The sequence below is a fragment of the Crotalus tigris genome, unplaced genomic scaffold (genome assembly GCF_016545835.1).
Source record: "Crotalus tigris isolate CLP2741 ecotype Arizona unplaced genomic scaffold, ASM1654583v1 scf7180000018371.15429387391:27106975, whole genome shotgun sequence".
Lineage (NCBI taxonomy): Eukaryota > Metazoa > Chordata > Lepidosauria > Squamata > Viperidae > Crotalus > Crotalus tigris.
In genome coordinates, this window is record NW_024096970.1 from 21,994,925 (window position 1) to 22,009,239 (window position 14,315).

Below are 14,315 nucleotides of genomic sequence, written 5' to 3' on the forward strand. Positions count from 1 at the left end.
TTCAACTACTTATGTCCTTCCTGTCTAATTAAGGCTGCATGGGAGAGGACATGTGATTTGGTTTTGGCAATAGTTGATTCCTCCTTCGTACAAGTTCTTGAGATGGTGGTACCTCTCTCCTCAAGGGGCCACTGCTTAACCCAAGTAGTCTGGAAAATTTTCATCCAGTGTCTAATCTTCCCTTGTTAGAGAAGGCTATAGAGCAGTGGTTCTCAACCTTTTTAATGCCGCGACCCCCAACCAGTCGTAAGTCAAGGACTACTCAACCGGTCGTAAGTCGAGGACTACTCAACTGGTGTGCAGCACCGTTTGCAGAATGGGACTTTTGGCGGGCTCAGCAGGGCAGAGACAGCCTGGACAATTCCTATTGGCTTTTGAAAGCCAATAGAATTAGACTCTATTCAAGAGAGTCTATTCTATTGGCTTTCAAAAGCCAATAGAATAAAAGGGAGTAGCACAGCTAAGGAAAAGGGGGAAAAAATGGTGGACTGCGTTGTTTGGCGACCCCCGTGAAATGGTCGTTCGACCCCAAATGGGGTCCCGACCCACAGGTTGAGAACCACTGCTATAGAGAAAGTGACCATACTGCAGCTTCAGAAGACTCAAGAAGAAACAGATTTTCTGGACCCCTTTTAGTAGGAATAAAAGTCTGGGTATGGGACTGAGAAAGCATTGATCATACCCCTGGTTGTTTCTCTCCATCCTGTCTGATCCAGCAGGATGGGAATGCTCCAGGTTCTGTTGGCTATAGAATGTCAGCTGGTGAGGCTCAGAAGACTTGATTTTTTTTGCTATAACGCAGGCTGTCTTGAACATTCTTCTGGAGATTAGGTTTACCCCAACTCTGCTGACCTTTAGTAAGGCCCTAAAGACCTGATTCTCTGCTCAGGCCCTGGGCCCTATCTATTGATATGAAATGTCTAGTGTTCTTCTCAACTGCTCTGCATTTTAACTTTTGTATATGTAGCTGTTTTTATTTTTAATTACCGTTCACCAGCTGGAGTCATTGTTGAATAATAAACTTCCCTCCTACCACATGTCTTATACGTCAACACTTTTGCCTGAAATCTTGTAAAATCTCATGCAAGAACACCAAAGTCTTCCAGGATTTCAGCCATATGAAATAATGACTGAATTTAATTATTTCATTGATGCCACTTGACATCAGTGTTGGAACTGTTATGTTACCACTGCATAATATACAGCAATAAATTCTCCAATAGTGCTTTTCATGTTTTGGTAAAGAATAAATCCTTTTTTCAATATTCCTCATATAGTTTTTCTTAAGCTAAAGAAAGCTAACGTTTCATGTACGATTATGCTTTCTGAAAATTAGATTACAATTTAATAATAATTTAAATAAGTAAGCAGCAACAACTTGTGCTTGGAATTATCAAGTATTCTCAGTTTATATCCAACTCAGAGGTCACATTTATAGCCAACTCAGAAGTCACATCTATAAAATGCATTAATATCAACCAGACTAAGTAAGAAATGAATTCACAAACTCACACTTCAGTCCTATGGATTGTAACATATCACAGAATATGAAATGATCATCCCAAATAAGAAAGCATCCAGCTTTAAGATGAGACATCTGCTTTCAAGGGACAGACTACATTTGTAAGAAAATCAGGGTTCTCTTCTCGTCTTACTTTTCAGTTTTCCAAAAGGATATGGAATAAAACTGGCAACTCTAAATTATTCCACTATCACTATGCAATTATCAAGGAAGTTTTAAAATCGACACCTTGCCTTATGGTTAGCTTTTCTGTGCTGTATTTGCCTGTATTCCATGTACTCCATTAAATTACATTATACATTAGAAACACAAGACCATCTATTCTCATCTTTGATTTCATTTCCTACAGGACTTCCTTTAGATTAGACAGAAACATTTTCTCACCTTCTTTTACACCAATGATTGATTCCGGATCTGGCAAATGCAAAGATTCAACAAGGCTAGATGGAGAGTTCATTGACACCAGGCTCTTACTGTCTAATTCAGATTCTTCCAACAAACTGCTGCCCATCAGTGATTCTGTTTTGTTTTTTTAAAAAAAAGCCATTGCATGATTAATTTACTGTGGTCTGCAATGTTATTTTAGAGTCCAGAAAAGAGGATTATTATTCACAAAACTGAATACAGAAAATTGGTATTGTTCTATGCTTTGAAGCATAGAAGGTGAGGGGATGATAGCAACAGGTAAATGCTGACATATGCATAGTTCAAACAGTTCAGTATCATAAGGAGACTATAACTAAATAAGATTAGTGTTCTTCAAAGACTACTTTTGCGCAACAGAAACTTCACTTTCACAAATTAAACTTCAAAGCCATAAAAGTTTAATACTTTATCTGGACACTTTTACTTTCACTAAAATTATGTATCCATTTTTGCAATCCATAATACTCGTTTGTTGAATATTGTTTAAGCCATCAAAAAGATATACCATGGAAAGGATAAACAGCTGACCAAACTCGAGAGCATCTATATTTCAGCAGAAAAATAACTTTTATCAACACATTCAGTTAATGACTCCTGATATGTTTAATGAAATATTGTGCCAAAATGACCCATTCTTCTGCAAACAAAACCAATTAAAGTAATCATGTCAGAAGGAAACAGGACTGGACATACATTCGAAACCAATGATGCTGCTTCAGAAGTAGAATGCTGAGAGGGTATACGTAGTCTTCACTTAACCAGCCTCTGAATTAATAACAACCTCAGAAGGATGCTTTAGGGCAGAGGTCCCCAACCTTTTGGGCATCAAGGACTGGTTCCATGGAGAAAGGTTTTTCCACGGACTGGAGAGTGTGTGATTTTGTGTGCTGTCTGCATCCCACGGATGGGGCTTTGCTTGTTTGTGCGGACTGGTTGCTGACACGCCGCAGCCCAGTACTGGTCCAGGACCAGAGGTTGGGGACCCCTGCTTTAAGGCCTGTAAAGCACTTTTGACTGTTGAGAAAAATTGCATGCACCCCTCCCTCCATGATCAGGTTATTGTGATCCGTTTCACTTATGACCAATTGCCAAACACCCTGCAATCATTTGATTGCCATTTACAATCTTCTCTGCCAGCTTTGCCAGAAAAATCAATGAAAGGCAAGGAGACAACGTTTTTAGCAAAGATCCCTACCTCTCTATGCCTGTACACAGATTTTAGCACATGTTAAAAGCCCATTGTCTCTCCGTAATTGTGCACAATTTCAGTGTGCTAAAATCCTTGTCTTTCTGCCTCTCTGTGCTTTATCTGCCCCTCTCTGCCTGCAGCTCCACAGGCATAGTGAAGCAAGGACACAAGAATTTATTTCCATGCATTTGCTTAATGAGCCAACTGCAGACTTCTAGGATCGTGTTTGTCAAGCAAAGTAGTCACATGATATGTTAATTTGCTCAATGACTGAGATTCCAGCCCCAATTATGGTTATTAAACGAGAACTACCAGTATAAGAAATGAGGCCCAGCAACCAAGAACCAAGTTGCTTTTGAAAGAAGGTACACAAGTGGAAGAAGGACACAAGTATTCAAATACAACATTTCCTAAGGTAAGAAGAAACAACATGCTGTAATGTCAACTTTTCCAAAAGAAAGAGTAAATAATGTAATAATATCCAGATTTAGATTAACTAAAGATTGTGGTCAGAGTACAATGTATTATTCTGCTTAGTAATATTAGAGGAAAGATCTGGGGAGGTACTGCAGTGTGGGCTTATGCCAGGCCTCCCCCACCTCAAGGCAACCTGTGCTCCATTTAATGACCACAAAGAGGAAAACAGGAATTGTGGTTGTTAAAGAAGGCAATTACGTGGACACCTAGTTTAACAACCGCCATAAGTTACAATCACAATTCTGGGCTCAACTATGGTCATGAATTGAGGACTACCTGCAACTATAACTGATAGACTGCAACTGTTTACCTTATTCAGGTGGCAGTATTAATCAACTAGACATATCTCTAAATGCTTTGGGGCTAAGATTGAGAATTGTACTAAAGGGGCAATTACACCACAAATTCTTGCCCAGCCCAGCCCTTATTTATTTACCATAGAAGATGACCAGGCTAAGACAAAAGGTGACGTCAAACGTATCATCAATCTGGAGTCCCTACACCCTGGAAGAGACCGAGGTCCAGCCCTCCACTTGAAGTCCCTTGACTCTTATTTGGCACCAATTTGCTTTAACTGTTAGTAAATCAGATTCTTGTGTATAGGTTGCATGGAATAAACTTGCAGTGCTTTTGAACTCTATCCTGCCACTGACTTACTTTAATTAATTATACTTTTTACAGAGCCATTTATCTCACAACAGTGACTCTGGATGGCATAAAAAATTAAAACCACTGTAAGAGTATAAATCCATAATACCCTGGTTAAAGCAATACCACCAAAATATGAAGCCACAAAGCTCACCTGACTTCCTAGCCAAATACTCAAAGGGATTAACTGTCACCAGTTTCTTTGGATCCATTCTCTTACCAATATTTCGGGAAATCATGTTAGTTTTTTCTATTTTAGTCCTTACCTGTTTGCTCATGCTGCCTATTGCTAGTTGTTTCAACCCTCGAATGATGTTTCTTCATGTGTACATTTCTACTACCACTCTGAGAAAATGTCTTCCCACAAATTTGACATTGATGTGGCTTTACTCCTGAAATAAGGCAGAAAAACATGTAAAACCGAAAGCTAAATATTTATTATAGATCAAACAGATTGATATCAGTAAAATTCAGTTAATATAAAGTATTAGCTCTAAAAAGGCTGCCAAGTTCAAAGCATCATTTTGCAAAAAATATTCATAATTTGAAATTGGGAATCTATATGATCTGTAATCTTTAATCTTCCAAATCTCAGTCTGGACTAGATGAGACTTTACATGCTTGAAGACTGAGTGATATACAATATGAATCAGCTAGGGAAATTAAAAAGAAAAAGGAGAGACCCTGTAATAGGACCTAGAAATTATACAGCTATCTCCAATACATACACTCTGCTCTGTGAATTTCATCTGAAGAAATAAAATGTCCTTACCCGAATGAACAACTAGGTGTTTTCGAAGGCTGGAATATTCAGCAAAGGAACGACCACAGCCCTGGGCCTCGCATAAAAAAGGCTTTTCCCCTGTGTTTTATCAAATTATAATTAGGTTATTTGCTTCGTTTTTTAAAAGACCATGTAAATGGAAAACAGTAATTTAGTTTGTGTGGATTTTGCTACTAAAGTATTTGTACCTTCTGTGGTATTTTCTGTTACCCAGAGCTCTACAATATACACAACATTCAATTTTTAATTCTTGGTATATTCTTAAATGGAATCCCATTACTCATGTAATCAATTCAGAATGCCTGCACAAAAAAAGCACTTGGTATGCATAGGAAGATATGTTATGATCACATTACCCTTATCCTAGTGCATAGCTCTCAATAAAGATTCCTAGGTTGTTTTTAAAATAAGTCTCATTTTCACAGTAATTCCTCTCCTTATTAATTCACTCTCCCATTCACATATTACAGCTTATCACTGCAAACATTCTGATCTCTTCTGATCTACATTATTTCTCACTCAAATAACCACTAATGGGTTCTCTCTCTTGCATTGGGATATTTTGCTTTATACCATAGGCTGCTTAAAAACCAGAAATAAGTCTTTTGAATCTTGCCAGTGAATCTTCCATATCTGCCCACAAAATACTTCTGTTTTCCTTCTATCTTTAAAACCACCTTCTCCAGCAAAGTTTTCTCCACCATAGTCTATTTCATCTAAAGATATTTGTCACAAAGCCCCTTGTTGCCAGGATCATCTTGCAATTTGATTATTAGCTTTTTTTTCTGTGAATCTATTTTTAAACCCACTTAAACTTTCTGTGGGACTGAAAAGAATCATGTTTACTGATGAAAATGTATATCCAAACTTCTATAGCACCTCATGAAAAGTTGTCATAAACATATTCATGAAGGAAAAGTATATACCAGTGTGAATTCGCAGATGATTCTTCAGATTCCCAGCTGTTGTGAATTGCTTTCCACAGCCTAGTTCAGAGCAAATAAATGGTTTCTCCCCGTTATGTGTTCTCATGTGCACCTTCAATCTTTGTAAGACATAAAAACTTTTCCCACAATCTTTTGCTGGACATGTGTAGGAGCGATCATTCCTGGAAAACAGTATAATTCTCATTGAATTAATATAAAAAAACAACCAATATTAAAAAGATACTTTTTGTTTAAAATATCATATCATATTTTAATCAAAAAGTTTAAGTTAAACATAGTCAAAGTTAATGGAAAGTAAAGAAGAAATTCTGACAGAAGGAAAGATTATTTTATTATATTAAGTCCCAATACTTTTTGAGGGAATACCTCAAGAGACTGAAAAACAATTAAGTAATGTATTCACAATAGATGAAATAAGTTATAACTGTAAAGGGCACATAGATTAATACATACAGGAGAAACACAAATATATGTACCTCAAAAGAAAGGTAGAGCAATATTTTTAAAAACGAAACAAATAAATAAGAAAATCAATGAAGTGAATAACACATAATGAAAGATCATCACAAGTTATATATGTAGATTAGGTATTGAACTAGACAAAAATAATGTACACGTACCAAAACTAGACAAATCATAAAACAAATATAAAGGGAATATTAAAAAAATCCAATCAACTAGAAAAATAATGGCAATTTTTTTTTAAAAAAACCCACACCCAGTATGTAATAAAAAGCAGCAAGCTGACAGTAAAACCAAAGAGCTAGGAAGAATGCATTCACTGAAATAGCAAACTGGAGAAACACTGCATGTTAAGTTATAGAAAATGGGAAGAATCCAGATGCCCTCAGAAATTCCTAATCAATGAAGATGTTAAAGGAGTTCTTCCTATTGAACAATGTTATTTCAGTTGCTTTTCTAGTCCTTTTGAGGAAGGGGATCAGAATCCCTTGAAATGTATTCAGTTTTGCTGTAATAAAAGACATATTCTTTCACCAATTGCCCATCTTTCCACTTGTTTGGCTGGTGTGTGTGTGTGTGTGTGTGTGTGTGTGTGTGAGAGAGAGAGAGAGAGAGAGAGAGAGAGAGAGAGAGAGAGAGAGAGGGAGAGAGGGAGAGGGAGAGAGAGCGCAATTAATTAAAAATTAAAGCAGCTACCAGTTATGTCAAACCTAAGCGAATACTTAAAAAAACGCTCTGGATTAGCTCTCTTACTTTGACCAACTCTCCCCAAATTTAAAATAATTTGTTTTAAAGGAGAAATCAGTTACATGCTGGATTAATATATATAAAACATATGGAACCCTAATAAACTTCAAGTATAGCAAGTCTATATACCTGTGGGTTTTTAGATGATATTTGAAGTGAGTTGGCCATACAAATGTTCGATCACAGCCTTCAACAGTGCACTGCAATTTTTTTTCTACCCGGGGTAGGTGAGGAATGGGGCTGGATTCCTTTGGCTGTGATTCTCCTGAACAAACATGGACATTTTCACCTGGAAAGAAAAATCCTAAAGTTAAACAACAATGCCTACAAATAAAAAATACTGAGTGAAGCAAGCCAGTAAAATTAGATATATTTCTTAACACAAAGTCTGCTCATTACTGCTTTCTCTATATTTCTAGTTAATAACATTCCATTTTTTTTAAAGAAATATAACATTTCTATAAAAATTATTTTCAGAAGGAGAGTCTTACAAAGGAATATTAATAAAAAATAAACATGAGTAATTGTTCTGTGGAAAGTATCTTGAACTGCTTTAATTTGTATCTTTGCAAAGGGAGTAATAAAAATAACGTCTTACCATTATTGTTTGCTTTGGCATTCTTAGCGAGCTGTGCTCGAGTGGCAGCAATCAAACTATCATGAGCCAGTTCCTGCACTCGTAAAAACCATGGAGTACTGCTATCTGTACTATTATTCGCAAAGAAATTGTTCCCAGAATCCACTGCTCCATCCTGGACAAATACCAGGTGTTCTGAAGAAGACCCTAGACCTAGAGAAGAAATTATTTTAAATAATAAACAAGATAAGCCAAACTACTTGTTTGTCACAAGACTGTATGACATTTCAACTACCACTTCTCTGTGAGAAATTACTGGTTACAGCAATAGCAATAGCACTTAGACTTACATACTACTCCCTAGTGCTTTGTGTGAAAAAACTTCATCATACTTTTCAAAGCAGTGAATCTCAAATATCATCTTGTTTCTTAATAGCAAAAACTGATCCAGCTAGATGGAAATTACCTGTCCGTGTTAAATTGAGGAGAATAAAGGAAGTATTATCACCAGGCTGAAGATCTTGCAATAAGGCAGAAGTATCAGGACTTGGAAGAAGGTCAGGTGGTTTCTGTACTGTTTGTGCCCTTGTCTCCTCACCATCAGGGCCAACATTTACTTGGAGACTTCGCAGAACAGCCGATGAAGAAGCATGCTTGGAAGAGTGAATATGGTTTGGGGAATCATCTGAAAATTTAAAAAACATCTAATTTGGAGCTGTCAGTACATTTAGTATAAAATCAATGTTAAAGCCAGTGTCCTTGGGATCACACATACTATTAATTATGTTAAAATATGCCAGAATTTTCTCTTATTACATATGCATATCATTTATCAAATTTCTAAATTTCAACAGACTCTCAGAGGCTTAGAGATACAATAAAGCAAAAATACTGAGATACAAGTCATTAAAAACATAAAACATACAATACTGTATCAATACAAAAACACATCATGAATCAAATACCCTCTAGAAGAATTTGGTCCCCAACATTTTTGAAACATGGCCAACAGAGGGGAGATCTAACTTCATGCAAGAATAAGGGCCACTACTAGCATCAGCAAGAAATGTTTCAGAGCGTCGGCTTCCCTCTCTACTTCTCCTAACAAAATTATAATGGTTGAGCCAGATCCTGAAAAACAATGCACTCCTGGCATCAAGCCATAAGGGTTTCAAATGTTATTATCAGCATTTTAAATTGCACCAAGAATTATGGCCACCAACACAGGGCTTGCAATACAGCTGTCTCTGGGTAATACTGACAACACTGACACTGATAATAAGCATCCAGGCTACTCCACTCTGTTCTAACTGAAGTTTCCTATGATTCTTAAAGGCAGTGCCATTGCAGTAATTTAGACATAAGGTAATAAAAGCAGTCCAAGATCCTCTTTTCCAAGGAAAGCCAGGACTGATGAATCCCCCTCCTTGAAAAACGCTCCACCTGCTGCTTAGCAATTGTCACAAGTCCAGGAGGATCCCTAAGTCATGGGATGCAGAGGTAGGGACCAGGTAGAGGTCGTGAGCAGCAAACTGCCCTTCCAACGCCTGCGTGCCTCTTCTCTCTTCATGATCTCATCCATTCACATCACCATGGCAATGTGGGAAACTACCCCAGGTTGGTACATGATATCACCTGGTTCACATGATATCAGCCAGGTTACATCAACAGGATGTGGTAGAAACTGCTCTCTGGCTGGGGCCTCCTGACTGGTATATTCTTAAGGATTGGCAAGGGGTTTCACCAATAGAACTGCTGTTGCTATGCTGATGCCATCTTACTTTATGCTATTGGGAATACCTGTATAAAAGGCAATAAACACTGCGAAAGCAGTCGGCCATATTTGCACCCTGCAATGACTAAGCACTGATTCCTACAATGGGCCAGTGATCAATAATCACTGGGGTCAGAAGAAAACTCCAATGTGCAAACAGCATCTCCATTTTGCTAGACTTCAATTTCAACTTGTTTTCTCTCATCCAGACACTCACAGCCTCCAGGTGCTGAAGCAGGATTTCAGTGGCATCCCCAGTAGAACCTGGACTTGTGATGGAAAGTAAAGTATAATTGGCATACTGGACCTCAAACCATCAGATGATCTCTCCAACAGCTTCTTGTAGATATTACCATTCAAGGAAGCTAAATTTCCACTTGTACAGCATATTATAAAAATGTATTCCAACAAAACATTCTAGTCACAATGGATTTCTTCAAAACTATAACATCCTCCAAAGGTGTGATATTATACACAGCATTAATTTTACAAAAACATAATACAAAATATTTTTAGAATTCATCAGATTTCAGCTTTTACCTGGCAATATCAACCTGTTGCATTGTGGGGATTCTGTAACGGGAAGAAGAGATAGACAGGTAATATTTTTAGGTTCTGATTCCACAAGTCCCTGTCCTAGTGGGATGGATGTGTTCTGAACAAACTGAACCAGCAACTGGAAAAACAATACAAAACAATGGCGTTAAGACAGAAGTAAGTAAGGTAATAACATGCTTTTTATATACTACCTCTCTCATTCATCAACTTTAATTGCAAAACAGACTTCATCAAGTATACCCGCATAATTATTTCAAAGACAACAAAATATAACATTTAATCATTCAAATATCACCAAAGATCAACCAACAAATAATAAAAATATGAAAATTCTACACATGCAAGTATTATCTATTAACATTCTGAAATTTTACTGTTCTACTAAACAATGTATGCTATATCTATATAACAGTAGTAGATACTACAAGTCTTGTTCTCTGGCTGTACTTACTAACAATATTACTTTTCTATTGTGTAAGAACCACTCTTGAATTTTAATGAACAGCTGTAGTGGACAGCTGTAGTATGTCATGCAATCTACATGACATATCCAATAGTTTTTGTGTGATTGTATTCATAATGCAGCCCAAATTACATGTGATGTGCTTAAGCAATATATCATTTAAAAAAACGAAAACAAATAGCTATGGGAAGCTCACTAAACATTAGCAAGAAGGGTTTTTTTTGTACTTGCAGTACAGGTCACAGAAATATAGAATCAACAATATACTGAATCAAATTCAGCATGCTAACGGTTACTAGCAATGGCTCTTCAAGAATACACAGAGATATACTTGCAGCATAACAGAAAGAAAATATCAGAATCTGAATTAGTTTGGTCTCAACCACAACAACAGAAACCATCCCTTAAGCTGATATTTGGCATGGAAGGGATGATGCCACAGACATTCGTACCAAATAGCAATTGTGTAGAAGGGGGCATTGGCGTACAGGAGGAATTTTATTGCAAATAGAATATGTTATATTGAACGTATGTAATTGGACAAAACATAAAAAGTTGAACCAAGGGTTTGCTTACTAGTGTTGTTTCGGAAGAAATCCTACAGAACACAATTCAAGAACCTGCCTTTATTTCTTATAAATTCCCTCAGCAGTAATTGTAAAAACTAATAACAACTCAATCCTCAGACCTCTTCCGTATAACTTGTCCAAGTATTATCCTCAGATATACTATATTAAGGAAGAATTCATAATACAAGAGTTTCCACACCTTGCCTTCAGCACTGAACATTTTAATCTCCAGTATGTATATATTTTACAGTATGTATTTTCAAGTTTCTTTCTACAAGACCCAGCACATACTGTTAACAGTTTCTGAAACTCTTGATGCAACAATATGCCAAAATACCAATTCACTAGTCAAGTTCTATAGAAAAAATAACCCATGAAAAGAAAAGTACTTTGCATCTGGACCAAGAGCAACTTTCTAATAAAGGTCTAAGGTATAATTCTACATAAATGTAGTTAGGTTTTTTTTCCCCCATTATATTCTTTGGAGATTATTCCTAAGTAAATGTGCTACTCTACTGACTTCTTATAACAACATACTTTCAAATGACACTTTATATAGTTGAGTAAAATCGGAGTATAACACCATACAAACATGTAGAATACAACAATAACAAGGAATGCAAATCTGGTGCTAACCTCTGGTTTAGACTCTAACTCATCTGATAACATCGATTCAAGTTTCCAACTCCCAAAGTAGATCTAGGTAAGGCATACGTTTAGGAGATCAACATGAACGGTTATTTGTGTTTATACACATATTCCAGCCTCACAAGCTTATGAGGGTCATCTTAACAGAGAAGATAACAGAGAAATTCAATATAACCTGAAAAAAAGAAGGAAAATTAACCAATTATACAACAGGCATACAGTACTCCATTATATTGTTATAATAAATTATAAAGCATAGACATGTATAGGCTGCATAGGTGCACTGAGGGTTTTCTTATCATAAAACTATATCTATTTCTACACTGTACACTTTTAACTAGAATCAAGACCCAGATAAAGTTTCTCTTACAGAGATAATTTTTTTATGTACAATGGATCATTATAGGATTTTGAGTACATTTACTTGCTCCTATCTAATTTACAAAATAATCATCTTAAGAGGTTAGATGTTTTTCTGGAAACTAACATCTGGAAATCAAACATTAAAAAATAGCTTTTAGGATACTAAAGTAAGTTCATTCCCCCTTGTTTCCAATTTATAGTTAGAAACGCCTCTCAGTATGGCATCACAGTTTTATTTAAAAATATGCTAAAACCATTCAAGGCTATCAATCACCTTCAGTAAGTTCTCTGCATGTTGCTGCTAATAATATCACAATGCTTAAAATGGCCTCAGCAAAATATCACTTATAAGTGCCATGGTAATAACCACACTTTATCTACTGTTTCCCTCTCCCCCCAACCCTTCACTATATTACAACTTATTATACCACCATATCCACAGATCTGACATTAAAACCAGGACACAAAATAAAATTGTAACTGTATAACTGGGTAAGAACAAAGGACTGAGTTTGATTGCTAATAATAGCAAATATCACCAGCAATTTATTTTCATGAAACAGAAAACTATTAAAAGGATCATGAGCAGATTTAATAGGTACAGGATATACTTTTATTAAATACTAAAACTCTGTGATCTAAAAATAATCAGATGCAAACTCCCCCATACTTGGAATTAAATAATTTTGAGATTTCAAATGCCAGAACTATTTTTCCAATCCTGATTGTACAAAGTTTATTCATTTCAGCACGGTAACTGGAGCGGTGGTTTGGAAAGGGAGGGTACCATTTTAGTATTTTAATTTGAAATGTGACATTTCTGATGATATACTACAACCCGCACATTCAGTTCTTCTTTCTGCCTGTATCCTTAATCCTTATCCACAAATAAAATGAAGTTTGTTTTAAACTTACTTATCTGTGGCTTTTGTATTAATGGCCTTATCTTTCATCTTATCTTTATCTTCAACTATTGACAGATCAGATCAACTCTTTGGAAAATTAATCTGACCTTTTCTTTATACGAAACAATGCATATCCTGACCAAATTATATAGACCGTCACTATCCTCAGGGATTTCAAAGAAAGTTACGACCGATATCTTTTTGTTTAAACAGCTTCTTAGGCAATTCCTACAAAGGCGGAGTTAGGAAACACCAAACAGGATGCGCCACTGAATCCCCAGCAAAATGCTGGCGGCCTTGTCAGTTACTAGGCTGGCTTGAGAATTCCGCAGCTGGTCCACAAAAGGAGCCAAATCACTCGTACGTACGGTCAAGATGAACTCGGCGGGCGCTGGGAGGCGAGAGGATGACCTTCGTCGCGTCTGCTCTCTTATGACAAGGCCAAAGCCGGTGAGGCCTCTACCACAACACGAAGACCAGCGGAGAAGCGGCTTTTCCTAAGGCTGGATACCCCAAAAGAAAAGGCGGGAAACGGGTGCGCTGCCGTGAGATCCTTCACCGTGGCTATTCTTTCGTCCTTTCTCTCCGGCCCGGGAAAGACGGGAGGGAGGGAGCCTAAACTCTCGCTTTTTCCCGGGACAATCCTTTCTTACCGGCATCTCAGGACCGTCCGGATATGACGTGTCGTTATCGGAAATTCTAACATCCCCTCTAGGACAAACCATAGAGTGAAGGGGGGAACGTCTAGCGCAGGGTTAGTCAACCTTGGCTCTTTTATGACTCGTGGACTTCAACTCCCAGAATTCCTGAGCCAGCTTCTGGGAGTTGAAGTCCACGAGTCATAAAAGAGGCAAGGTTGACAACCCCTGGTCTAGCGCTTCTAACGCACAGACTGAACTAAATGACTCGCGATTGAAAAATTAGATCAATTGCTGTGCATTACCTACTTCCGGTTCTTATTGAAGTGCCTTGTGTGGCGCGGGAGATGGAATGGAAAAAATAGAGAATATTTTAGAGACAAGCCAATATCATAATTCCCAGGATCCCGCGTAGATTTTGCTGCAGCTCCTCGAAATGAAAAATAACGGAGTCGTTCCCTGCATGATGTGTGCTCATTGCATTACGTTTGATTCACCGCAAAGTCAGTTTAGAATCGGAAGTATTAACTAAATCTATGCTTTATTAAACAAACAAAAAAAGGTGGAGTTAGATCGCAGAATTGATGGCAGGGACCTCTTCACGCAAACTTTTGCCTG

General features: G+C 37.2%; 1 protein-coding gene across 3 annotated transcripts in view; it reads right to left on the reverse strand.

Moving 5' to 3' along the window:
* ZNF410 (zinc finger protein 410) overlaps nt 1-13,759 on the reverse strand; it is a 20,338-nt gene extending 6,579 nt beyond the window's left edge. For 2 of the 3 annotated variants that reach the window (XR_005557732.1, XM_039351770.1), the window contains exons 1-10: nt 13,428-13,758; nt 11,780-11,966; nt 10,094-10,229; nt 8,246-8,464; nt 7,801-7,992; nt 7,332-7,491; nt 5,973-6,154; nt 5,035-5,124; nt 4,529-4,654; nt 1,907-2,041 (exon numbers count right to left, since the gene is read on the reverse strand). Coding sequence is in view for 2 of the 3 variants with exons in the window: in XM_039351770.1 (XP_039207704.1) it covers nt 1,907-2,041; nt 4,529-4,654; nt 5,035-5,124; nt 5,973-6,154; nt 7,332-7,491; nt 7,801-7,992; nt 8,246-8,464; nt 10,094-10,229; nt 11,780-11,812 (1,273 nt within the window). In the remaining variant the exon portion in view is untranslated. Of the gene's footprint in view, nt 1-1,906; nt 2,042-4,528; nt 4,655-5,034; nt 5,125-5,972; nt 6,155-7,331; nt 7,492-7,800; nt 7,993-8,245; nt 8,465-10,093; nt 10,230-11,779; nt 11,967-13,427 lie in introns of all 3 variants that reach the window. The other variant, XM_039351772.1, reaches the window with a different exon arrangement.
* Nucleotides 13,760-14,315: the final 556 nt, after the last annotated feature.